This window comes from Leucoraja erinacea, chromosome 24 (genome assembly GCF_028641065.1).
Source record: "Leucoraja erinacea ecotype New England chromosome 24, Leri_hhj_1, whole genome shotgun sequence".
In the NCBI taxonomy this organism is placed as follows: Eukaryota; Metazoa; Chordata; class Chondrichthyes; order Rajiformes; family Rajidae; genus Leucoraja; species Leucoraja erinaceus.
Genome location: NC_073400.1, coordinates 2,637,052 through 2,663,254, shown reverse-complemented (window position 1 = coordinate 2,663,254; position 26,203 = coordinate 2,637,052). Strand labels below are relative to the sequence as shown.

Below are 26,203 nucleotides of genomic sequence, written 5' to 3'. Positions count from 1 at the left end.
CAGATGTGGACTTACCCACTAACAGCTAATCCCATTTTACTCACCCTAGCTCCTGCTGAATAATTGACCCACCTACAATGTAGCATCTTCTGCCAAGCTCCACATTTATCCTTATTCACAACTGCCTCAAACCTTGAGGAAATGGTGGTCGTATCCCCACTGAAACACTGGTCACCTGGCCAGGACTGTTTACCAATACACGGTCAATTTAGTCCTTCCTTTGGTTGAACTGTCCGCATGCTGTTTCAAGAAATCCTCCAGGATGCACCTGATAAATGATGTCCTGTTTAAACCTTTTGCACTAAGGAAGTTCCAGTCAATGTTGGGGAGTTAGAGTCACCACTGTGACACCCTGTCGCTTTTACATCTTTCCATACTCTCTCTGTTTATCTGTTCCTTTATCTCCCGCTGTCTATTGCACCTTTTGGATTTTTTAACTCTAAACATATTGCTTCAACAGTTATGCAAATCCTTCAAAGCTTTTAACTCCATATCATGTCTGAAACAACAAAACCCTGGAGCTTTGTCTTGCCAGCCCCGTCCCTCACACAACCACATGTCTGTAATGGCCACAGTACAGAGATAGAGACATATAGCATGGAACCAGGACCCTCGGCCCAACTTGCCCATTCTGATCAAGATGCCCCATCTACAGATTCAGATTCAGATTCAGATTCAAACTTGATTGTCATTGTGCAGTGTACAGTACAGAGACAATGAAATGCAGTTAGCATCTCCCCAGAAGAGCGACATAGAATATGAGCAATAAATATATATACGTACATACAGTTGTAGTAGTGCAATTTTTCTGGGGGAAGGAGTGTCCGGGGGGGGGGGGGGGGGTGATTGGCAGTCACTGAGGTACGTTGTTGAGTAGTGTAACAGCCGCAGGGAAGAAGCTGTTCCTGGACCTGCTGGTCCGGCAACGGAGAGACCTGTAGCGCCCCCCGGATGGTAGGAGGGTAAACAGTCCGTGGTTGGGGTGAGAGCAGTCCTTGACGATGCTGAGCGCCCTTCGCAGACATCGCTTGCTTTGGACAGACTCAATGGAGGGGAGTGAGGAACCGGTGATGCGTTGGGCAGTTTTCACCACCCTCTGCAGTGCTTTCCGGTCGGAGACAGAGCAGTTGACATACCATACTGTGATACAGTTAGTAAGGATGCTCTCGATGGTGCAGCGGTAGAAGTTCACCAGAATCTGAGGAGACAGATGGACCTTCTTCAGTCTCCTCAGGAAGAAGAGACGCTGGTGAGCCTTCTTGACCAGTGTTGAGGTGGCGTGGGTCCAAGAGAGGTCATCGGAGATGTTGACACTGGTCCCACCTACCTGTGTTTGGCCCATATCCCTCTAAACCTATCCTATCCATGCACCTGTCTAAAAGGTCCTTAAATGTTGCCTCAACTACTTCCTCCAGCAGCTAGTTCCATACACCCACCACCCTTTGCGTAAAATAGTTACCCCTCAGATTCCTATTAAAACTTGCTCCCCTCATTTTAAAGCTATGTCCTCTGGTTCTCGATTCCCCTAATCTGGGGAAAAGCTTCTGTGCATTTACCCGATCTATTCCTCTCATGATTTTGTACACCTCTATAAGATCACCCCTCAACCATCTGTGCTCCAGGAATAGTCCTAGCCTGTTCAATCTCTCCCGACAGCTTTGGCCCTTGAGTCTTGGCAACATCCTCAAACCATCTCCACACCTTTTCCAGCTTGACAACATCTTTCCTATAACACGGTGACCTCAATACTCTAAATATGACCTCACCATTGTCTCACTGTATGTAACTGTAACATGACCCACATTCTATGCTCAGTACTCTGACTAATGATAGTCAATATGCTGGAAGCCTTTTGACCGCCCTATCGGCCAATGATGCAAGGAAGTATGTACCTGCACACCTAGATCCCTCTGCTCTACAACACTCCCCAGAGCCCTATCATTCACTGTGTAGGTCCTGCCCTTATTAGACTTCCCAAAATGCAACACCTCACATTTCTCTGTATAACATTGCATCAACTATTCCTCAGCCCACCTGCCCAACCGATCAAGATCCTGCTGCAATTTATGACAATCATCTTCACTGTCCACAAACCAACCACTTTAGTGTCATCTGCAAACATGCTAATCATGCAATGTACGTTCTCATCCAAATCATCGATATAGACAAGGTTCTGCAAGGTAGGCTGCTCTGGAAGATTCGATCCCATGGGATCCAAGGAGAGATAGCTGAATGGATAGCAAATTGGCTTCATGGAATGATGCAGAGGGTGATGGTGGAAGGTTGCTTTTCGGACTGGAGCCCTGTGACTAGTGGTGTGCCTCAGGGTTCGGTGCTGGGCCCGTTACTGTTTGTCATCTACATCAATGATTTGGATGAGAACGTACAGGGCAAGTTTGCAGATGATACAAAAGTAGGTGGTTTTACAAAAAGATGGTTGTACAAAACACTGCTGACTCTCCCTAATCACCCCTTGTCCATTTAAATGCGTGTATATCTTATCCCTCAGAATACTCTGTGGTAACTTTCCAAGCACAATGCCAGGCTCACTGGCCTGTAGTTCCCAGCCTTTTCCCTGTAGCCCTTCTTAAATAGAAGCACAACATTTGCCTCCGTCCAGTCTTCCGTCACCTCAGTGTAATTAATGACAACTCAAACATCTCAGCCAGGGCACCGGCAATTTCCCCTGCTGCTTCCCCCAATATCCTCGGATTTATCCGATTAGGCTCGAGAGATTTGTCCACCTTCATGCACCTTTCGACCATAATACTGACTGCTTTCATGACACTTCCACTGATTGCCCCAAGTTCCCCAGTCCTCATGCCTTTCTCAACAGTAAAGACAGAGGAGAAATACTCATTGAGGACCTTGCCCATCTCCTGTGGCTCCTCACAGAGGTGACTGCTTTGATTCCCTCTCTGCTTCCCCTTTTCCCCTTTATGAATAAAATCTCTTGGACTTATCCTTAAGGGCCTGTCCCACATGCGATTTTTTCGGAGACTTGCCGGCACCCGTCATAGTCACTGCAGGTCGCCGAAAAGCTTCAACATGTTGAAAATCCAGCGGCGACCAGAATAAAGTACGACTCTTTGGGACATGTCGCGGGGTGACGCCTGTTTAGTTGCCCAAAGGGTCGTACCGCTGGGTTTTCAACATTCAACAACGGGACCTGCTGCGACTATGACGGGTGCCGGCAAGTCACCGAAAAAATCGCGTAAGTGGGACAGGCCCTTTAATGTTACCTGCTAGAACCATTTCCTTTGCCCTTTTTGCCCTCCTGCCATCGTTTTTTAGCTTGCGCCTCAGTTCCGGGAACCACTCTAGGGGTGCACGTGATCCCAGCTGCTTATACCTGTCGCAAGCCTCCTTCTTTGGCAGGCATCATAGTTGCAAGCACGGATCCAGGCTCTAGGTATCTCTGAATGACCATAATACGCAGTGCCGTGAGATAAACACACTTCATCCCATGGGTCTCAGCATGGTCATTAGCCTGTCCCTGTCTGACCTTGTCATCACCTCTATATTCCACCAGTCCCTCCTCCCAGGAATAGCTACTTCCCCACAGCCATCAGGCTATTAAACTTGGCTCGGACAAAACTCTGAACATTAATAGCCCATTATCTCTTATTTGCACTTCATCAGTTTATTTATTCATGTGTGTGTATATTTATATAATGTTATATGGACACACTGATCTGTTTTGTAGTCAATGCCTACTATGTTCTGTTGTGCTGAAGCAAAGCAAGAATTTCATTGTCCTATCAGGGACACATGACAATAAACTCTCTTGAATCTTGAATCTTGACCTGATGCTCTGGCTCCAAGTCAGTCTAGATAACCACTCGGTTAATATGTGTGACTATAGATGCAGTTGGTACTCCTTTCCTTGCGGGATATGGTTTCCCCTCAACTTCACGTACTAACTGTTCCTCTTGTACATGACCCACCTTAGTTTCAGTTTGGTTTTAGAGATACAGTGAGAAACAGGCCCTTTGGCCCACCGAGCCCTCGTCGACCAGCAACCCCTGTAGATTAACACTATCCTACACACACTAGGGAAAATCCACATTATACCAAGCCAATTAACCTGTAAACCTGTACGTCTTTGGAGTGTGGGAGGAAACTGAAGATCTCGGAGGAAACTCATGCAGGGCACGGGGAGAACGTACAAACTCCGTACAGACAAGCACCCGTAGTCAGGATCGAACCCGGGTCTCTGGCGCTCTAAGCGCTGTAAGGCAGCAACTCTACCGCTGCTTGGAAGAGAGCCCAATGATCACCTACCTGATCAGATACCCAAATGATCTCTTCACTTTCTCTGCAATGTCCTCATTTTTAGACTATCATTAAAGTTGTGTTCTGGCAGACTGTTTATCCTGGACAGCTGTGCATTTAGCAGGATTCAAACATGCTAACAAAACTCTTCTCCTCCTTGCCTGTAGGTCGAGACTCACCTGGAGAATCCGACCAAGTACCACATCCAGCAGTCACAGAAGCAGCAGTTGAAGCAGTTCCTCTCCACCAACTTTGGCACCAAGTTAGCCATGCAGTCTCTGGGACACGCGCACTCCCCTCAGCCTTCAAATATCTCGCCCGGCTTGAGGAACGACCATGGACTGTCTGGATCCACAGGAAACAGCGCCCCGAACAGCCCCATGGCCATGCTGAACATCGGCTGCAACATGGAACGAGAGGTACACACAACATGATATCAAAGAGTGTTGGAATGAACTGCAGATGCTGGTTTACACCGAAGATAGACACTAAATGCTGGAGTAACTCTGCCGGGATGGGCAGCATCTCTGCAGAGAAGGAATGGGTGACGTTTCACGTGTGAGATGAGGAGACCTTTCTTCAGACTGAGAGTCAGGGGAGAGGGAATCGAGATATGGAAGGGTACAAAGAACATGTAATGTGAAGAAAAGTCTCGACCCGAAACGTCACCCATTCCTTTTCTCCAGAGGTGCTGCCGATGAGTTATTCCAGTATTTTGTGTCTATCTATGATATCAAACAGGTTTCCCAAGTAAAGAAAAGTGGAATGACGGTACCTCCCTCCTTTCTGATCATGGAATGAATCTGCCCTGCCTCACCCATCCTTTAACCCTTGCCCACATAATCAACTTTTACAGCCCATCTGTATGCTTCCCAGTTAAGGACTCTGCCCTGCCATAGTTTGATTTTGACAGGATTTCGCTGTTAAACTGAATCCAGTTGTTATCTGAACAGAAAAGGTGTTTGCTGCAGAGGCATTTACCGATTTATTAATTCTCTCTTTTCTAGATGGATGATGTAATTGATGATATAATTAGCCTGGAATCCAGCTATAATGATGATGTCCTTGGCTACAGAGACCCCATTGTTCAGATGCCAAACACCGTAAGTTTCTGACAAGTTAATCACTCCATGGAGGACTGGGAGAGGTGAACTTGAGGATAAAATTCCCCCCCAAAATGGTCCTTTTCCGATGGTCATCCAAAATATGACTCAGCCTGTGACGTTGAAATGACTGCAATGTCCATTTCTGTCATGGCGGTTGGTTATAGCGTTGAGCTCAATTTTGTGAATGAATGGAAATAGATTCATTCTTTTGAGCCTGTCCTCCAACCAAGATGGAAATTGATCAATTAGTTGACTTGAGTTGAAAATATCGGTATTGGTTTTTTGTTGTCACCTCTGCCAAGATATGGTGAAAAGTGTTGTTGTCAGGCTACCCAGGCACATCATTCCATACTTGAGTGCTATAAATCACACAGGCATGTCAACTGGGAGCTTACAGCCCAATGGTATGGCATTGAATGCTCCAATTTTAGGTAACCTATAGCACCTCCCCACCTCCCCTTTCCTCCCCTGCCCATGTCCCACATAGACTCACACCTATTCACCCCCTTCCCCCACCACCTACATCCCCTCCTCTGACTTCACAATTTGCAACTAATCAATCCTTTTAAATTCACACCTTTTTTCCCTTGTTGGTCTTTGCCTAACCATCTGCCTATCACCCCCCCCCCTCTCCCCCCCCCCCCCCCCCCCCCCCCCACTTGCCAGTGTTCACCTTTTACCTGTTACACTCTGTCTCCCCCTCCTCTCCTCTAGCTTTCTCCTTTGCCCCCCCAACAATCAGTCTGAAGAAGGGTCCCCATCCAAAACGTCACCTGTCCATGTTCTCCGGGGTTGCTGCCGGGACCGGCTGAGTTACTCCAGCACTTTGTGTCTTTTTTTGTTGTTGTAAACCAGCACCTGCAGTTCCTTGTTTCCACACAGGAACAGGTAGTACAATAGGTGATGCCGGGGAAATGGAGTGCAGAATATTAGTGTTACAGGTACCAAGAAAGTGCAGGTTAAAAAAAGTGAAAGGGCCACAAAGAGAGAGATCAGGAAAACACCCTCAGCTTACAGGTGGAACGTTCAGAATGCTATTAGCAGTGGGAAAGAAGTTGTTCGTGACGTGGTGGTAAGTGCTTTCAGGCTCTTGTATCTCTGCCCAAAACACCTTTACCATCATCCTGTATGTGTATGCTGTAAATGGCTCAATTGTAATCATGCATCGTCTTTCCGTTGACTGGTTAGCACGCAACAAAAGCTTTTCACTGTACCTCCATACACATGACAATAACTACAACTGAACTGAACTGATGGTAGAGGGCAAGGTACACAAAAAAGCTGGAGAAACTCAGCGGGTGCAGCAGCATCTATGGAGCGAAGGAAATAGGCGACGTTTCGGGCCGAAACCCTGAAGGGTTTCGGCCCGAAACGTCGCCTATTTCCCCTGAAGGGTTTCGGCCCGAAACGTCGCCTATTTCCTTCGCTCCATAGATGCTGCTGCACCCGCTGAGTTTCTCCAGCTTTTTTGTGTACCTTCGATTCTCCAGCATCTACAGTTCCTTCTTAAACACTGATGGTAGAGGTCATGTGTGTGAGTGGTCCTTGATTACGTTGGTGCCTTTCCTAAGGCAATGTGAAGTGTACATGGAGCCCATGGTGGATAGGTTGGTTTAATGATGGACTGGACTACATCCACAACTCTCTGTAATTTCTTGCGATCATGGGCAAAACCATGCATGCTGCGAGGATGCGTTCTACACTGTTGTTGGACACATGCTGAACTACCTTCAAGTTACCGTTGTGGCTGAAGGGTGATTTGCTTGTGTTTACCCTGGTAAATGTCCGTGAAAATGAACCCGCCGAGAGAAAGTGGAGACTAGAGTCTTTATCTCTAGTTAATGACTTTGGTTTGAAACATTGCTGCTCATTGGCAGATTTCCCAACCATTTAGTTGGCAATTGGCGCAGCTTTATGAAGAAGGTATTTGTGCCACTTAGGAGCACGTGACCTTTGTGCGGCACACACACTGGGTCAACACATAACGGGACAGACGGCATCTCTAGAGAGAAGGGATGGGTAATGTTTCAGGTCGAGACCATTCTTAAGACTCGACCCGAAACGTCACCCATTCCTTCTCTCCAGAGATGCTGCCTGTCCCGCTGAGTTTCTCCAGCTTTTTGTGTCAATCTTCGGTTTAAACCAGCATCTACAGTACCCTCACTCATATCTCCCAGCAGCTCCGCCCTTGCTCCCCCAACCCCTAGTTACAACGGAGCCAGAGTCCCCCTAGTCCTTACTTTTTCCCCATTAGCCGTCGCATACAACACACAACCCTCCAAAATTATCGCCACCTCCAACGTGATCCCAACACTAGTCACATCTTCCCATCTCCACCCCTTTTCACCTTCTGCAGTGACCGTTCCTTCCGCAACTCCCTGGTTAACTCATCCTTTCCCACCCAAACCACCCCCCACCCAGGTACGTTTGGTAGAAGATGCAGCACCTGTCCCTATACCTCCTCCCTCGACTCTGTCCAGGGACCCTGAGTCCTTTCAGGTTAGGCATAGATTCACTTGCACCCCCTCCAACCGCATCTACTGTACCCGTTGTTGAAGATGTGGACTCTTACACATCGGCGAGACCAAACATAGACTGGGCCATCTTTTCGCTGAACACCTTCGCTCAGCCCGCCTAAACCTACCTGCTCTCCCGGTTGCTGGACTCTTTAACTCTCTTTCCCATTCCTACACAGACCTTTCTGTCCTCAGTCTCCTCCATTATCAGAGTGAGGCGAAGTGCACATTGGGGGAACAGCATCTCATATTTCGCTTGGGCAGCTTACAGCCCAGTGGTATGAATGTTGATTTCTCTCACTTCAGGTAGCCCCGGCATTCCGCCTCTCTCTATCCCTCCCCCTGAGGTGTGTAGGGTGAGAATCAAAGCATCCCACCTTTGTGCCTTGGCCCCGGGATACTGCAACATCAGGTCGCTAATCTGGATTCCAGAAAAGGATTCATTATATCATTAGGTACACAAAAATGCTGGAGAAACTCCCGCAACGTTGCCTATCTCCTTCGCTCCATAGATGCTGTTGCACCCGCTGAGTTTCTCCAGCATTTATGCGTACCTTTGATTTTCCAGCATCTGCAGTTCCTTCTTAAACAATTCATTATATCATTAATTCATCGTCGTTGCAAACATTGGCGACGCAGCAGTGCTGGGCTCCAATGGGAACGGTGACGGACGCACCACACATCTCTGTCCTCCAGTTCCTGCGGACTTCCGCCGCTGGAAGTATAGAGATTTGGTGTGTGTGTGTGCTTTATCATCATTCCTTACAATGCTGGGTGTACGACAGTGATGGCAACTTCTACTGAAGTGTGGATGGCCGTTGGCTCACTAGAAGCTCATCCGCCCTTTGACAGGTCTTGTTTTTGGTCCTGCTGGGGGTCCACAGCCCCCTCCTCACCTGGCAAACCAGGTGGGGGAGACGGTTTAGTCGTCGACTATCCGACCAAGGAGCAGGTAGCACGGGGTTACATGGTAACGGTGGCGGGGGGGAGCTCCCCTCCCGACCTGACCTGAGCTCATTGTATACTTTCATCAATATTGGTTAGAATATACATAGAACATAGAATGTGTGGGAAGGAACTGCAGATGCTGGTTTACACCGAAGGTAGACACAAAATATCAGAGTGAATCAGCAGGACAGGCAGCATCTCTGGAAAGAAGGAATGAGTGACGTTTTGGGTCGAGACCCTTCTTCAGAACATAGAATATTGTGGGTCTGAAGAAGGGTCTCGACCCGAAACGTCCTCCATTCCTTTCCTCCAGAGATGCTGTCTGACCAGCTGAGTTACTCCAGCTTTTTGTGTCTATCTTCAGTGTAAACCAGCATCTGCAGTTGCTTCTTACACAAATGTTGTTTGTTGGTGGATGCGCTGCTCACACTGTGTCGAGTTGTCTGTGGATAGTTCAGCTCACCCCCAACATTGCTATTCTGCAGCCCGAAACACATCACGGGATCCCAGTGATCAAAGACATCAACTTCCTGCAGATCTGAAGGCATAGCAGTTCCCAGAGGGAAGCCTTTGGGATCACCATCACTGGACTGCCCCTTCCAGTGGTAACACTATGTCCAGCTTTTCTCATTCCCAGAAATCTCTAGCCCAGTATAGGCGGCAGGCCTCTGAGAATGATGAGAATAACCACTGAGAGATTAACGTAAAAAACAACCACCGTAATCTACTGCTCCCGCTCCGGACTTCTCCGCAATCCAGTATCGTCAACATGGCCTCGACCGACACCTACCCGTTTCATTCTGCTGAATAAATGTGCAATTGATGAGCTATAAATTGGCAGTTTTAATTGCTGTGTTGCCTTAAAGTCGACCGATTGTGTAGAATGAAGGAGATTGTCCGAAATGGTTAAGAGCTGAGCCAAGTTTATACACAATGTCAGTATAAGGCAGTGAGTGCGTCAATGTGCAGTCAGTCCCCAGCTGGCAGCAGTCATCACTTGTTACTGCTGTCTGAACTTCTCACTGCTGCCAAGCTGAACAGTTCATTAATTTGGGTCGGGCTCTGCAGTGGAAAGATGTCAGACCTGTCGGGTCACAATTACATGTAGTCAGTGGAAGCATCAGATGGTCAGTACAAGGCATGGGTTTGGGGGAAAGAGACAACTTTGCTGATGTTTTGTGACTGCTTTCCTGGTAAACTCGGCATTACCATCCACCACAAATGCTCAGCTGGTTGCGTTTGTTTCTCCTGTTAGGCTCAGCTTTCTCTGTCTATCCAGTGTAGCCCAGATCTGCAGTTGCTTTTCCAAATGACATTTTGTTGGTGGATGCGCTGCTCTCACCAATCGAGTTGTCTGTGGATAGTTCAGCTCACCCCCAACATTGCTATTCTGCAGCCCGAAACACATCACGGGATCCCAGTGATCAAAGACATCAACCTTCCTGCAGATCTGAAGGCGTAGCAGTTCCCAGAGGGAAGCCTTTGGGATCACCATCACTGGACTGCCCCTTCCAGTGTAACACTATGTCCAGCTTTTCTCATTCCCAGAAATCTCTAGCCCAGTATAGGCGGCAGGCCTCTGAGAATGATGAGAATAACCACTGAGAGATTAACGTAAAAACAACCACCGTAATCTACTGCTCCCGCTCCGGCCTTCTCCACAATCCAGTATCGTCAACATGGCCTCGACCGACACCTACCCGTTTCATTCTGCTGAATAAATGTGCAATTGATGAGCTATAAATTGGCAGTTTTAATTGCTGTGTTGCCTTAAAGTCGACCGATTGTGTAGAATGAAGGAGATTGTCCGAAATGGTTAAGAGCTGAGCCAAGTTTATACACAATGTCAGTATAAGGCAGTGAGTGCGTCAATGTGCAGTCAGTCCCCAGCTGGCAGCAGTCATCACTTGTTACTGCTGTCTGAACTTCTCACTGCTGCCAAGCTGAACAGTTCATTAATTTGGGTCGGGCTCTGCAGTGGAAAGATGTCAGACCTGTCGGGTCACAATTACATGTAGTCAGTGGAAGCATCAGATGGTCTATAGAAGGCATGGGTTTGGGGGAAAGAGACAACTTTGCTGATGTTTTGTGACTGCTTTCCTGGTAAACTCGGCATTACCATCCACCACAAATGCTCAGCTGGTTGCGTTTGTCTCCTGTTAGGCTCAGCCTCTCTCTTATCCAGTTCAGCCCAGATATGTTTTCCAATGACATTTCTTCCTACTTCTACAATAGCCTGACAAACCCCAGCTCAGCCTCCCACCCACGACCACCTCTCCACGACCCACTCACCCCTCTGGTACCTGCCCTTCCTCCCCTCTAGTACCCCTCCCCCTCCTTCCCTCCCCACACCCTTCCCCCGCCCACCCTCCCCCCCCTCTCCCCTCCCTCCCTCCCCCTCACCCCTCCTCCGCTCACCCCTCCAACCCCCTGCTCACCCCACGACTACCTGCTCAAACACTGCGCTACCTCTGTGTCATCTGTCCGATTAATGAATTTCTGGACTCCATAACATTGTCATTAACGTATTTCTGTTGGAGTGACTCAGTGAGTCAGATCAGGCAACACTTTGTATCTTTCTTTTGTCAATTAGCAGCTGCAGTTCTTTGTATCCACATCACACGTCGCTACCGCTGCCCCCACATATCCTGTGTGGCCACTCTCTCAGACTGAACCAGACGTCAATCAACGGGACAGTGGAGTGAAGGGGTGGGTCAGGCAGAGTTACTCCAGCACTTGGTGCCTTTCTTTTGTCAGTGAGACAGTGCGGGGCAAGATGATGGCAGCAGAGTCCTGAAGCTTTTGAAACAGAATCTAAGTGGAACAAATGTAGGAGAGGAGGAATGTGTTGGACCTATGACCACTGTGGCAAAGTTTAATCTACAAAATATGATCTGATGTTCTCTCACTAATTTTAGCCTGCAGTGAGTACACAAGCCAGATACTGCCAGCTATACATATATTGTAGTCTACCCAGTCATCCAATGTTGCTCACTATTTCATTATTTAATATGAATAATTCTGGAGACTTTCCAAAGTCTGCTGATCAGGAAATATTCCCATCTCGGCACTTGGCCAATACGTATGTATATTATTGGAGGTTCACTTGTACCTCCTCCAACCTCATCCACTGTATTTGTTGTTCAAGATGTGGACTCTTATACATGGGCGAGACCAAACGCAGACTGGACGATCGTTTCGCTGAACACCTTCGCTCAGTCCGCCTGAACCAACCTGATCTCCCGGTTGCCAAACACTTTAATCTTCCCATTCCCACACTGACCTTTCTGTCCTCGTCTCCTCCGTTGTCAGTGAGACTAAACACAAATTGGAGGAACAGCACCTCATATTTTGCTTGGGCAGCTTACAGCCCAGTGGTATGAATATTGATTTCTCTTAACTTCAGGTAGCCCCGGCATTCCCTCTCTCTCTATCCCTCCCCCACCCAAGTCACACTAGCTTCTCGTTTTCACCCAACAAACAGCCAACAGTGGCCTGTTTCCTTAATCATTGTTACTTATCATATCTTTCATTCATTGTTCTTTATCTCTCCACATCATCGCCCATATATCTCCTGTTTCCCTTATCCCTAACTAGTCTGGAGAAGAAACGTCACCCATTCCTTCTCTCCAGAGTTGCTGCTTGTCCCGCTGAGTTACTCCAGGTCTATTATTGGAGGCAATGTCGTTCTGACCTGCAGCAGAAGACATGAAACGATGGGTCAACAGCTTCATGTCACCATCCACTGACCAGGGCCCTGAGGGGGTCACTAAAGTGACAGCCTTCCAGAAAGCTTTCAGTGTGATTACAATTAATCTGCTCGTTGAATGCACCTCTAATTCTCTGTCATTCACCGCCACAGAGGGCTGTGGAGGCCAAGTCAGTGGATATTTTTAAGGCAGAGATTGATAGATTCTTGATTAGTACAGGGGTTATGGGGAGAAGGAAGGAGAATGGGGTTAGGAGGGAGAGATAGATCAGCCATGATTGAATGGCGGAGTAGACTTGATAGGCCGAATGGCCTAATTCTGCTCCTATCACTTCTGACCTTCTGACCTTATTCCACACATGAAGCACTAAAATTTGGCATGGGCCAAAGTTAATACAGTTTCCAGATTGCTAGCTCGTGATAGTCTGGAGAATGTGTGCCAAACATATACAAACAATGATCTTATATGGTGCCGAGCAGGTGGGATAGGCATGGCACAAGAGACTCGAGGCTTCCGAGCAAAATTCTTACCTTGGACCGCTTAGTTGAAGTTTATTACTGAGAAAACAATTGGTATAAATTGGGAAGACTGCATTTCTCACAGAGCTACATACAAACTGCTGTGGTAACTCAGTGGGACAGGCAGTATCTCTGGAGAGAAGGAATGGGTGACGTTTCAGGTCGAGACCCTTCTTCAGGCTGCCTGACCTGCTGAGTTACTCCAGCACTTTGTGTCTATCTTTGATTTAAACCAGCACCTGCAGTTCCTTCCTATGCATTTTCTCACAGAGCTCCTTGCTTCTAACCTCATTAACTCAGCACAATCTTTGACCCGTTGCAAACAAGGGAACTTGCTTAATCTCAGATTTTGTTTTGAAAGCCTCTGATGTAAACATTAACGACGTTGCTTCCAGAGGTTAGTGATCAAACTGCTGGGAGCAACTAAAAGCTAACTGCGGCCGCCCCTTGCCCAGCGAAGGGGGAGAGGGGAGGGGACTACACGAGGTGGTGAGCAATGCAGGTGGTAGCGGTTAGGTGGTGAAGGTTAGTTCCTCCCCTCCTTTGCCCAAGGTTGGTTGTCTCCTCCAGCCACTCCTTCCGGTCACCCAGCGATGCCGGTCTTTGAAGACAACAGGCTCATGAAGGGCCAGGGTGGAACTGCCGCAATCCTCGAGGTTCCTCACCCACAGAAGTTCCAGCGGGTAAGGCCTTTGTCAGCTCGATGCAAACCCAAGCGGAGCGTGTAGAGGCATTGGATGACCAGTCACTCGATACAGTCTGGATCCGACCGTATGTATCTGACTGGCACACAGTGCAGGTGCTCCCACTTCTGCCAAATAGATAACAGATATCACACTCTCAGTCTTTAACTGTACGATTCCAACTTCACCTTTACTCTGAAGCTTCTGACCGTGTCTGAGAGCCACAGTTTAATTTCTCCATGTTTTTCACTGCACCAGCACCTTCCCTCAGTGTCTCTCTGTGCCTCTTTTACTGTTTCTGCAGCTCTCTCTCTCTTTCTGTGATCAGATTCTCATATCTTTTTCCTCCACCCACAGCTCTGTCCATCATTTTTTCTCATGCTCTCCCCCCCCCCCATTTCATCCTTTACTTTGTGAGAACAAACAAAATCTCCTCGGTCCTTCGTCGCCCTACAGGAGTTGTCCCACTTGGGCGACCTAATCTGGCGAGTTTGCCCTCGACTCATACTTGCAGCATGGTTGACACAAGGTCGTGGGAGGTCTTTGTGACTCTCCTTCATGCTCGAGAGTAGTCCCCGCATATTCGAGGTCTCAGCTAGGTCGTGCCGTATTTTTCAACATGCTGCAAAATGCCCGCGAGTAAAAAAAGGGTCGTCGTGGAAAGAAATCGATACTTTATCTACTCGTAGGTTTAGTCGTAGTAGGTTGGCATGTTAGTCGTAGGTAATCGAGGGTAGTCGAGGGCAGTCGTAGATAGTCTTCATCATAGTCGAAGGGAGATCGAAGGAGATCAAAGGAGGTCGTCTTCACTCTCCACTATTCTGTATCCAATTTTCCTGAAGTTAGCCATAGCTAGTCGAAGCTGGTCTTCAACATAGTCAAAGGAGGTTGAAGGAGGTCTTCGACATAGTCAACATGACATTTTTTCAAACTCTCCTAAATTCTTCTAAACTCGCCAATTAGGTCACCGCAGTGGGACAGCCCCTTTTGGGCGGACCACAGTTCACTGGTTGAAATACAACTTTAACTCTTCAACACCTGTGGAAGGCCACAGAATGCCCACTTCCTTTCTCAGCGCTGCGAAATGTTTAACAGTTGCTCTGCAGCTTTGTTGAATGCAGCCAACCCTTGCATTGAATCTTCTGTACAAGCAGCATCACTTCTGTAAGCGACGTACATGGCATTATTGGGTGTAACTGGTCGAACCTTAATCAGCATAGCACAGCTTGGAAAACACACATGTTGAGGTCGCAACTTAGCAGTAGGCTTCACAATAGATCCTTTACCTGGTTAAGTTTCATGTCCTTATTTTTAGGGTTGTGAGCCATTGATAAGGAGCAGAATTATACCATTCGGCCCATCAAGTCTACTCTGCTGTTCACTCATGTCTGATCTACCTTTCCCTCTCAACCCCATTCTCCTGCCATCTACCCATAATCCCTGACACAGGTACTAATCAAGAGTCTATCTATCTCTGCCTTAAAAATATCCATTGACTTGGCCTCCACTCTCTTTTGTGGCAATGAATTCCACAGACTCACCACACTATGAATAAAGAAATTCATCCTCATCTCTTTCCTAAAAACCTCCTTTTTTTCTGAGGCTATGACCTATGGTCCTAGACTCTCCACGTCCACTCTATCCAAGCCATTCACTATTCTGTAAGTTTCAATGAGGTTCCCTCGCATCCTTCTGAACAGCAGCGAGTGCAGGCCCAGTGCCGACACACAATGAATGTAATCATGAAATGTTAGATCACATTGTCCTCGCATACGAATGGAATGTATTCCATTGCATTATTTTGAAAAAGAGAAGCATAGATTACCTTGGTGCCTGGCTGACTAAATAGTTTATCTGGTCATTGTCATTACAGTGCGTGTACAATTTTGTAACATGCAAACCTGCTACTGAATTTTCTACATTTTATCGGTGTCGGAAAGTGAAATTATTTGCAGATGTGAAGTCGAAATTGAAGTTGATATGCCTGTAGAGGCAAAGAAAATGAGGGGGGAAAGATAGGTAGAGAAGGGAAGGGAGGTTGATCATTATGGTGAGACAAAATGAAATAAAGAGACTTAAATGAAAATGGAGAGACTGTGAGAAAGAGATGTCCAAAGACATCCAAAGATGTACAGGTATATGGGTTAATTGGCTTGGTAAAAGTGTAAATTGTCCCTAGTGTGTGTAGGATAGTGTTAATGTACGGGGATCACTGGTCGGTGCAGACTCAGTGGGCTGAAGGGCCTGTTTCTGCCCTGTATCTCTAAACTAAACTAAACTTAATACAGTGAAGGTAGAAATGCATACAAGAAAGCAGAGAGAGAGAGAGAATGAGAGAGAGAGAGAGAGAGAGAGAGAGAGAGAGAGAGAGAGAGAGAGAGAGAGAGAGAGAGAGAGAGAGAGAGAGAGAGAGAGAGAGAGAGAGAGAGAGAGAGAGAGAGAGAGAGAGAGAGAGAGAGAGAGAGAAGAATGGATGAGAAACTGAGGGAGAGACCCTTACACCTACAGTTTACCACATTCAAATACAGTTGCACAAACCACACATGTTTTTCATATAATAAGGGCTCCAACAGAAAAGAGAGATGTGTTGCTTTCCAGTCCAATCAACAGACAGTAAATATTCTTGTGCAAATGTTCTTGCCATTGACCTGACAGTTTACAATGATATTAGCTGAGTTGTGAGAAATCGAGTAGTTATCTGAGAACATAGTTATATTCAAATTCATACAGCATGGACTCAGGCCCTTCAGCCCAACTTGTCCAGTCCATGTTGAAATGTGTAGGAGGGAACTGCAGATGCTAGTTTTCATTGAACATAGACCCAAAATGCTGGCGTAACTCAGCGGGCCAGGCAGAGAAGGAATGGGTGATGTTTCAGGTCGAGACCTTTCTTCAGACTAAGAGTCAGGGGAGAGGGAGACACAGAGATAAGGAAGTGTAAGGTGTGAAAACGAGACATCAAAGGGGACGAGGTTCAACAAAAATGTGGAACAGATGATCGTTCTGAACACCTGAATACTGTGCATATCTATTCCCCTGATGATTTCATACATCTCTCTAAGATCATCCATCATTCTCCTGCGCTCCAAGGAATAACGTCCTAGCCTGCCCAACCTCTCCCTTTAACTTAGGCTCTCGTGTCCTGGCAACATCCTCATATTTTTCTCTCTCTGCACTCTTTGAAGATGAATGACATTCTTCCTATCGCATGGTGATCACAACCCAACATAGTTCTGCAAATGTGGTGTCGCCAGAGTCGTATCATCACAACCTCAATACACAATACACCTACCGACGAAGGCCCATGTCCTGAAAGCCTTCTTGACCAGTGTCACTTATCTACCTGTGACACCACTTTCAAGGAGCTCTGTATGTGTGATCCTGTATCCCTCTGTTCTACGACATTCCCCAGGGACCTGCCATTCACTGTGAAGGTTGCTGGCCTGCGCTTGTGAGGCCCTATTATGGTGGGAAGATGAGATGTGAAGATTTGATTGACCCTGCAAAAGCTTGAATATCATTTCTGGCACGGTAACCTGGCCTTGTCCATGGATATTATCCTCCGAGTCCATCCTGGACTATTCTGTGCTTCCTCAGCCACTCCCCCAGAACATCTATACCACTCAACTCTCAGGTAGACACTTATTCCTCTTGCGTATGGCATGCGCAGCCTAAAGTTGTAGGTCAAGAAAGATAGAGAGAGACAGAGCGAGACAGAGAGAGACAGAGAGAGACAGAGAGAGACAGAGAGAGAGACAGAGAGAGACAGAGAGAGATAGAGATAGATAGAGGGAGAAACAGAGACAGAGAGAGAGAGACAGAGAGAGACAGAGAGACAGAGAGAGACAGAGAGACAGAGAGAGAGATAGAGATAGAAAGAGATAGATAGAGGGAGAGACAGAGAGAGATTGTGCACATTAGTTGATTGCATTAGTTGAAACAGGGTGGACCACGTGAAGGTTGCAATCTCCCACCTCAGATAGATACTGCAGTGGCTGAAGAAGGTTAGATAGTCTGATGAAGGGTCTCGACCCATACCGTCACCCATTCCTCTAACAGAGATGCTGCCTGTCCTGCTGAGTTACTCCAACATTTTGTGTCTATTGCAGTTTAAACCAGCATCTGCCGTTCCTCCTGCACCATTCAGCTCAGTTCAGTTTATGGTCACAAATTGCTGGAGTAACTCAGTGGGACAGGCAGCATCTCTGGATAGGAGACGTTTTGGGTCGAGAACCTTCTTCAGTCTGAAGTAATCTGAAGATGGGCCTCGACCTGAAACATCACCCACTCCTTCTATCCAGAGATGCTGCCTGTGCCTCTGAGTTACTCCATCATTGTGTGTCTATCATTGATGTAAACCAGTTCCTTCCAATAATATTAGTTTTGTGTTATGTGTAACAAGGTACAATGAAAAGCTCTGTGCTAGTGCGTTCCACCAGGAAGGGTTTTTTTCCTGAATAATGTGGATTTATTAGCGACCGTTTTGATCTACAAACTCCTCCTGCTTCCAGAAGTGGATCATCATCACTGTGAAGGATTCTATATGTCTCTGCAGCCACCACATCAAACCAAACTTCACTTTCCCATTGAAAAATGCCCCAGTCTGTTCATCTTTCTTTGATTGATAATGTCAGAGGGTTATAAATGCATGTAAATCATTTATGTACCTTTACCAGCATCTCTATTATCACTTTGGGGGTTTATCTAGCTTGTAGATGTGATGGGAAGAAAGTTTAGCAGTTTTGGGAAAAGTAAGTAGGGTTCAGAGGTTCATAAGTGATAGGAGCAGAATTAGGCTTTCAAGTCTACTCCACCATGGCTGATCTAACTCTCCCCCTCAACCTCATTCCCCTGCCTTCTCCCCATTACCCCTGACATCCGTACTATTCAAAAATCTATCTATCTCTGCCTTAAAAATATTCATTGATGCCTCCACAGCCTTTTGTGGTAAAGAATTCCATAGATTCATCATCCCCTGACTAAAGAAATTCCTCATCATCTCCTTCCTAAAGGAACATCCTTTAATTCTGAGACTATGATCTCTAGTCCGAGATGCTCCCACTAATGGAAACATCCTCTCCACATCCACTCTATCCAAGCCTTTCACTATTTCTGTACATTTCAATGAGGTCCCCCTCATTCTTCTAAACTCCAGTGAGTACAGGCCCAGTGCCGTCAAACAAACCCTCATCATATGTTAACCCACTAATTCCTGGGATCATTCTTGTAAACCTCCTCTGGATCCTCTCAAGAGCCAGCGCATCCTTCCTCAGATATGGGGCCCAAAATTGCTCAAAATACTCCAAATATGGCCTGACATACAATGCCTTATAGAGAGAGTATACATTACATTCTCTTCACAACATAGCAAATCTGGACGCTTTCTTGTCTCCATAGAAGAACATTTAAGCAAAGAGCAAAATATTAGGAATAATTAATTTAGATTTGGATGGGCCTAAAATGTTGGGAGTAAGTTCATATCCATCCAGAACAAGAGTAAGGACAAGACATATACTAATTATTAGTTTCTGCATTGGGTTTGGGATGTGTGGTGTTTGGGATTGCAGTGGGTGAAACCTGGGAGATCACTGATCAACTGGCAAAGTCTGCACATTGGATCCATCCCACATTCCAGTAACTTCTCCATGAAACTATCATAAATCCAGATAGACACTAAAAGCTGGAGTAACTCAGCGGGACAGGCAGCATCTCTGGAGAGAAGGAGTGGGTGATGTTTCAGGTCGAGACCCTTCTTCAGACTGGAAACATATAATCCAGTCCCCAGTCCAGTCTCCAGCCTCTGTGAATTTCCCTGGGGTGCTAAATGGGTGGGAAGAGAGTTAACTTGCTCCTCTGACACCAAAACATTTCTGAAAACATTTAGACTAATTACTTGAAGACGTGCATTTGCCATGGAGTTTCACGGAAGCAAGGAGCATTGAGCCATTTAAAGGGATGTTTGGGTAGGTGACCAAAAGCTTGGAGAAAGGATTGGATTTTGAAGGAACTCTAATGTTTGCCATGTATCTAATGAGAATAAAGCACAGGCTAACATCCTGTGTTGATTGTGTTTCTCCTCTAGTTGCCTCTATCCAGCAGCCACATGGAAGTCTACACAACTCATGCCATTGCAGCGCCCACTAGCAACTCGTGTCCCGCCAACATTGCCATTAAAAGGGAAATATCAGGTAAAGTGTCCTGTGCCAGCCAGTGTAAATGAAGATTATTTAAATTGTATTGCACCTGTTTGAAGTGTTTGATTCTTTCATCCATGCATTAGGTGATTTTTCTCACCCCTACATCATTCTTAAATTCCATTTTTGCCATATATTCATCAACCATTATTATCATGAGCCTGGAGTCCACATCTGAGTTTCTTGTATCTCTCTACTACTCCTCTCCCATCTCTCAACTACTCCTCTGGGCTGGCTTCATCTAAACGTTATTTCCTCATCATGTATCTGTACACTGTGAATGGCTCGATTGTAATTGTGTATTGTCTTTCCACTGACTGGTTAGCACGCAACAAAAGCTTTTCACTGTACCTCAGTACACGTGACAATAGGTTAAACAAAACAATAAGACAGTTACATGGATAGGACAGGTTTAGAGGCATATGGGCCAAATACAGATGTGGGACTAGTGTAGATGTCGCATGTTGGTCGGTTTGGGCAAGTTGGGCCAAAGGGCCTGTTTCCATGCTGACTCAATAGACAATAGGTGCAGGAGTAGGCCATTTGGCCATTTGAGCCAGCACCGCCATTCAATGTGATCATGGCTGATCATCCCAAATCAGTATCCCGTTCCTGCCTTCTCCCCATATCCCCTGACTACGCTATTTTTAAGTGCCCTATCTAGCTCTCTCTTGAAAGCATCCAGAGAACCTGCCTCCACTGCCCTCTGAGGCAGAGAATTCTACAGACTCACCACTCTCTGCGAGATACAGACTGTATCCCAGAACTGCAGCTCTTTCCCTCATTGTCCTCTTCCCAGTTGGTCATAGCTGCTTCTTGGATCCATTTTCCTGACTAACATGTTGCTGATGACCTCATCCAATACTCTGGCACGCCTGTGTCGGCGACCTCCACCAAACTTCTCTTTTAATTCCTCACTTCCTCATTTTTTGTTTGTGTTGTGCGGCCTCAGAATCACGGGAACCATTCAACCTCTGATCTTTTCAAAAAAGCAAGCCTGGTTTTTAGTTTAGCTTATTGTCACGTGTGCCGAGGTACAGTGTAAAGCTTTTGTTGCGCGCTTACCAGTCAGCGGAAAGACAATACATGATTACAATCAAGCTGTCCGCACTGTGGATAGATACAGGATAAAGGGAATAAGGGATAATGGGATTTTTGAAACCTTTGCTATTAATCTCAATTCCCGATATTGCCGAGAAAATTGCATCCTAAAAGTAGTGGCCAGGACCTCCAATTTCCCTAACACTGTTGTGATCATAGATTCATACAGCACAGAGGAGGCTCCAACCTTATCGTTTGCCAGTCCCACACAGCCCGGTTTTATCTTCTCTCCACAATCCATAAGCAGAACTGCCCTGGTAGACCCATTGTTTCTGCTTGCTCCTGTCCCATTGAATTAATTTCCACGTACCTTAACTCCATCCTATCCGCCCCCCCCATCTGTGTCCAAGACACCTCACACGTCCCTCGTCTCTTCAATGACTTACATTTTCCAGCCCCCACTCTCTCGTCCTTACTATGGATGTTGGTCTGAAGAAGGGTCTTGAACCGAAACGTCACCCACTCCTTCTCTCCAGAAATGCTGCCTGTCCCGCTGAGCTACTCCAGCGTTTCGTGTCTATCTTCGGTGTAAACCAGCATCTGCAGTTCCTTCCTCCTGCAAATTCTCAGCGAGAAGTCGAATGCATCCACCTTTGCGACCAGTGATCTTAACTTTTATCCCTTATTCTCTATATCCTGTATCTGTCCACTGCGGACGGCTTGGTTATAATCGCGTATTGGCTTTCCGCTGACCAGATAGCACGTCGCAAAAAGCTTTCCACTGCCAGAAGCAAGGCCTGTCGTCTCCACTACCCCTGCTCCATCAATCCACCATCAGAGTCACAAACCTGGAGCAGCAGTGCCCCCCCATGGAAGATTTTCCTCCAGTCTCTAGTCAGGGTTTCCAGTGGCCGGCAGAATGAGTTCCCTTCTTGATCCTCAGCCCCACATATTATACACAGAGGTTGCCGTGGTGAAGCGTTGAGCCTAGGCCGGACAGGGCCCGTTGCCAGGGAGACGGTACTCTAACCAGCTCCAGGCCTCGGCGGCTGAAGTCACATGGTGTTGTGACTGGGCCGGGCCTGCACCCATGTTGTGAGATTTCCCAACGCTTGAGCTAAGGCTACAGCTGCTACTCCTCTGCTTTGGCAAACACAATTTTTGCAAACTCTTAAATTATCAATGCAAAACAGGCCGCAGTCTGCAGAATGATTCACCTCCACCCTCACGCTGCTCGCAGATGTTTCCTGCAACAGCCACATCACACACCCAACTTCCCTCACTGCCTACACTCCTCACAACACTCTTCCCACACCTCTGCCCACACTGCTCACGGTTTCCTCAGTCAACCCTTCCTTTGCCTCATCACCCCCTCCCTCCACCGTCCCCTTGCCCCCTTCTCCCCTCATTGTCCTCTCTCTGTCACCGCCCTCTCTCCGCTCACTGTCCCCTCTCCCCTCATCACCCCCTCTCTCCCCTCATCACCCCTCCCCTCTCCACACCCTCTCCCCTCACTGCCGCCTGCCCACACACCCCTCCTCTCACCTCACCCCCCCAATCCCTCACTGCCCCTTCTCCTGTCACTCACCCCACCTCAGTGCTATCTCGCCTCTCTCTGCCTCCTCTGTTTCTCTTTTTCAAAAGACAGTCGGTCAGATCAAGGAGAGGAAGGTTTTGGAGGGATATGGGACACATGCAGACTATTGGGAATAGCCCAGTATTCTGATATGATTGATATAGACCAGGTGGGCTGAAGGGTGTGTTTCCATGCTGTGCAGCTCTATGTCACTATGACTCGGACCCTTTACCCAAGTGCGGCCAAGTGGTGTAACGGTACAGCTATTGCCTTACAGCACCAGCGTTTGATCCTGACCACAGGTGCTTGTTTGTACGTTCTCCCCGTGACCTGCGTGGGTTTTCTCCGAGATCTTTAGTTTCCTCCCACACTCCAAAGACGTACAGGTTTGTAGGTTAGTTGACTTGGTATAAATGTAAAATCGTCCCCAGTGTATGTAGGTTAGTGTTAGTGTGCGGGGATCGCTAGACGGCATGGACTCGGTGGGCCGAAGGGCCTGTTTCCACGCTGTATCTCTACACTAAAACTAAACTAAAAATGCTGCCTGACCTGCTGAGTGTTTCCAGCATTTTGATTTATTTTACCCAAGATGTAGGCAGTACTCTCCAGTCCAGCCATCCTCAGACTAGGGGGAAAAAGCAGGAACGGGGTACTGATTTTGGATGATCAGCCATGATCATATTGAATGGCGGTGCTGGTTAGAAGGACCGAATGGCCTAATCCTGCAACTATTTTCTATGTTTCTGTGTAACAGTTGGTAAATCAGGTTGTGGGTTCTGTCATTCTCTACTTTTCTCCTAAATAAGTTTTGATTCCTGCTGATATCAGTCTGTGGGTGAATAGTGTATTCAGTAATGGTGAATCTAAGCCTCTTTGGGGACATCACTAACAGAGAGAGTCTTTGTGTCCCGGAGTACTTGCATGTATTGCGGTGGGAGGTATGACCGGATAGAAGGCCTGGAGTAGGTTGGGAGTCAGTCAGCTGAGCTGACCTTCGAAGTATGTGGCACATGCAAGGATAATGGAACTGAAAGTAGCCCCGCAAGAGCCTTTCCTTCCTCCTTTCATAGAATCATAGGGCAGAGAACGAGACCATCCACCCTTGTCAGCTGTTCGAAATAACTCAAAATAGTCCCATTTTGCTTCAACTTTCCCCCGATACACTTGTAATATTTTGCAGTTGTAAGCAAAATGTTTGTTCAACTGCAGGTACCAATGACAACAGGTCAAAGTTCTATACTTGGGAAACCCATAATTAATGCACTTGAGGATGGCAGTATTTATGGGCCTTGCACAAATAGCATGAGAGGGCCTCCAACGCTGCTCAGATGCAATTTCAAAAGGCAGTGAAGCAATTTCAGTGTGTGGACTCTTATTTCTCCAACTGCCTTTTGCAAGTTACACTTTGGTCTGATTGCGCCATACTTTCACTGATTTTCCAAATCACAACTTACCACGGGCAGAAAGAATCGAGTGTGAGACCACACCTGGAGTATTGCGTACAGTTTTGGTATCCAAATCTGAGGAAGGACATTATTGCCATAGAGGGAGTGCAGAGAAGGTTCACCAGACTGATTCCTGGGATGTCAGGACTGTCTTATGAAGAAAGACTGGATAGACTTGGTTTATACTCTCTAGAATTTAGGAGATTGAGAGGGGATCTTATAGAAATTTACAAAATTCTTAAGGGGTTGGACAGGCTAGATGCAGGAAGATTGTTCCCGATGTTGGGGAAGTCCAGGACAAGGGGTCACAGCTTAAGGATAAGGGGAAAATCCTTTAAAACCGAGATGAGGAGAACTTTTTTCACACAGAGAGTGGTGAATCTCTGGAACTCTCTGCCACAGAGGGTAGTTGAGGCCGGTTCATTGGCTATATTTAAGAGGGAGTTAGATGTGGCCCTTGTGGCCAAGGGGATCAGAGGGTATGGAGAGAAGGCAGGTACGGGATACTGAGTTGGATGATCAGCCATGATCATATTGAATGGCGGTGCAGGCTCGAAGGGCCGAATGGCCTCTACTCCTGCACCTAATTTCTATGTTTCTATGTTTCTATGTTTCTATGGTCAACTCCCATTTTGATATTTGTCTTCATTTCCTTAAATTTGTGTCCTCTGGTTGTTCATCTTTATTCATTTGTTGTCACTGGCAACAGCTCCGATTCACTCCAACAACACATTCCATGCCTTTGAACATTTTACTGTGCCTCTCTCGATTAGGGGGGTTTCTCCCGACACACGGGGTCTTGAATTGACTGTGGGGGCCACTGTCGCTGTGTATTTGTAGCCTTCACTGATTGGGCATCTCTGAATTTTGGCTAGATGCAGAAGCCAGAGCATTGGCTAAAGAGCGGCAGAAGAAAGACAATCACAACCTGAGTGAGTATAACCGTTCCTTCACTGTGTCAACCTGTTCCCACCCGTACGCTGTGGCTTTGATTTGCATTCCTTTTAGTCCCGTCTCGCACAGTGCAGGAAGCTGGGCGAACATTTGATGAGTCCACCTGTAATTTTGAGCCTAGGCAGATGGGCCATCATTTTAACAAGGTTGTAACTTCTGGTTGGAGTCAGCGCTGCAGTTTTAGGAAAGCCCAGGGTATGATGCTTCAGGGAAGTGAAACCCCGTTACTCTGGCAACAGTGTCTTGAGGAACTGAGGGGAATAACGTCTTATTGTTGGGGATTACTCAAGAGACAGGCCCCCACTTGCCTCAAAGCCTGCTTTGTCAATTATCAAATTATACACGCACAGTGGAGTGGCGGTGGAGTTGCTGCCTTACAGCGCCAGAGACCCGGGTTCGATCCTGACTACGGGTGCTGTCTGTATGGAGTTTGCACGTTCTCCCCTTGACCTGCGCGGGTTTATGCCAGGAATCTCCAGTTTCCACCCACATTCCAAAGGCGTGTGGGTTTGTAGGTTAATCGGCTTAGTATAAATGTAAATTGTCCCTAGTGTGTATAGGATAGTCATAGTGTGTGGGGAATACTGGTCAGCACGGGCTCGGCAGGCTGAAGGGCCTGTGTCCGGACTTTATCTCTAAACCAAACTCCAAGGTGCAAGCACATTAGGTGGGTGCAACAGAGAGGGAGATTAGTCGTACAATTGCTCGTTGCTTTGATGCCCTCGTTGCTGGCTATCAGCTGGAGACAATGTCAGATGTTTAAAGTTATCTTAGACTGGAGAACTTTCAGACTTCCAGATGTGCTTGTTGCTGATGTTGTACACAGTTTTATTCAACTTGTTTCGTGTTGTGCTGCAGTTTGATATGTTTATTCTGAGTTTTGGTTGGGGCAATGACTTTGCATGAGTGTGAATCTGAGAATTTGATTTTGGATGGAGAGAATGGGACAAACTGTGGCTCAGTCGAATGAGTGTGGAGGAACAGATCGCCAGCTTGCTATGACCTGTGGTATCGCTAATCCCCGCTGAGGGCCACACCAACTGGAAAGTGGGACGTTCTGGAAGGAGGAAATAGCTTTTGGCTTCCAACTCTCTGTGGTACTCAACATGTGTGGGGCAGAAAACGTGTGGTGCGGAACATGTGTGTAATGCAGAACATGTGTGGTGCAGAACGTGTGGCACTGACATGGTGCAGAACACGTGTGTTGCAGAACACGTGTAGTGCAGAACACACATGG

The 26,203-nt window shown here is 47.0% G+C and overlaps 1 protein-coding gene and 1 long non-coding RNA gene across 5 annotated transcripts in view; one reads left to right on the top strand and one right to left on the bottom strand.

Moving 5' to 3' along the window:
- Positions 1 to 22,320, bottom strand: part of LOC129708568 (uncharacterized) — a 28,581-nt gene extending 6,261 nt beyond the window's left edge. Inside the window, exons 1-2 of the long non-coding RNA XR_008725370.1 lie at positions 21,438 to 22,320; positions 4,455 to 4,675 (exon numbers count right to left, since the gene is read on the bottom strand). This is a non-coding gene — a long non-coding RNA (uncharacterized LOC129708568). The remainder of the gene's footprint in view (positions 1 to 4,454; positions 4,676 to 21,437) is intronic.
- tfeb (transcription factor EB) overlaps positions 1 to 26,203 on the top strand; it is a 119,241-nt gene that overhangs the window by 83,618 nt on the left and 9,420 nt on the right. For 3 of the 4 annotated variants that reach the window (XM_055654373.1, XM_055654374.1, XM_055654372.1), the window contains 4 exons: positions 4,443 to 4,694; positions 5,283 to 5,378; positions 19,839 to 19,944; positions 24,894 to 24,944. In XM_055654373.1, coding sequence (XP_055510348.1) covers positions 4,443 to 4,694; positions 5,283 to 5,378; positions 19,839 to 19,944; positions 24,894 to 24,944 — 505 coding nt within the window. The remainder of the gene's footprint in view (positions 1 to 4,442; positions 4,695 to 5,282; positions 5,379 to 19,838; positions 19,945 to 24,893; positions 24,945 to 26,203) is intronic. The other variant, XM_055654375.1, reaches the window with a different exon arrangement.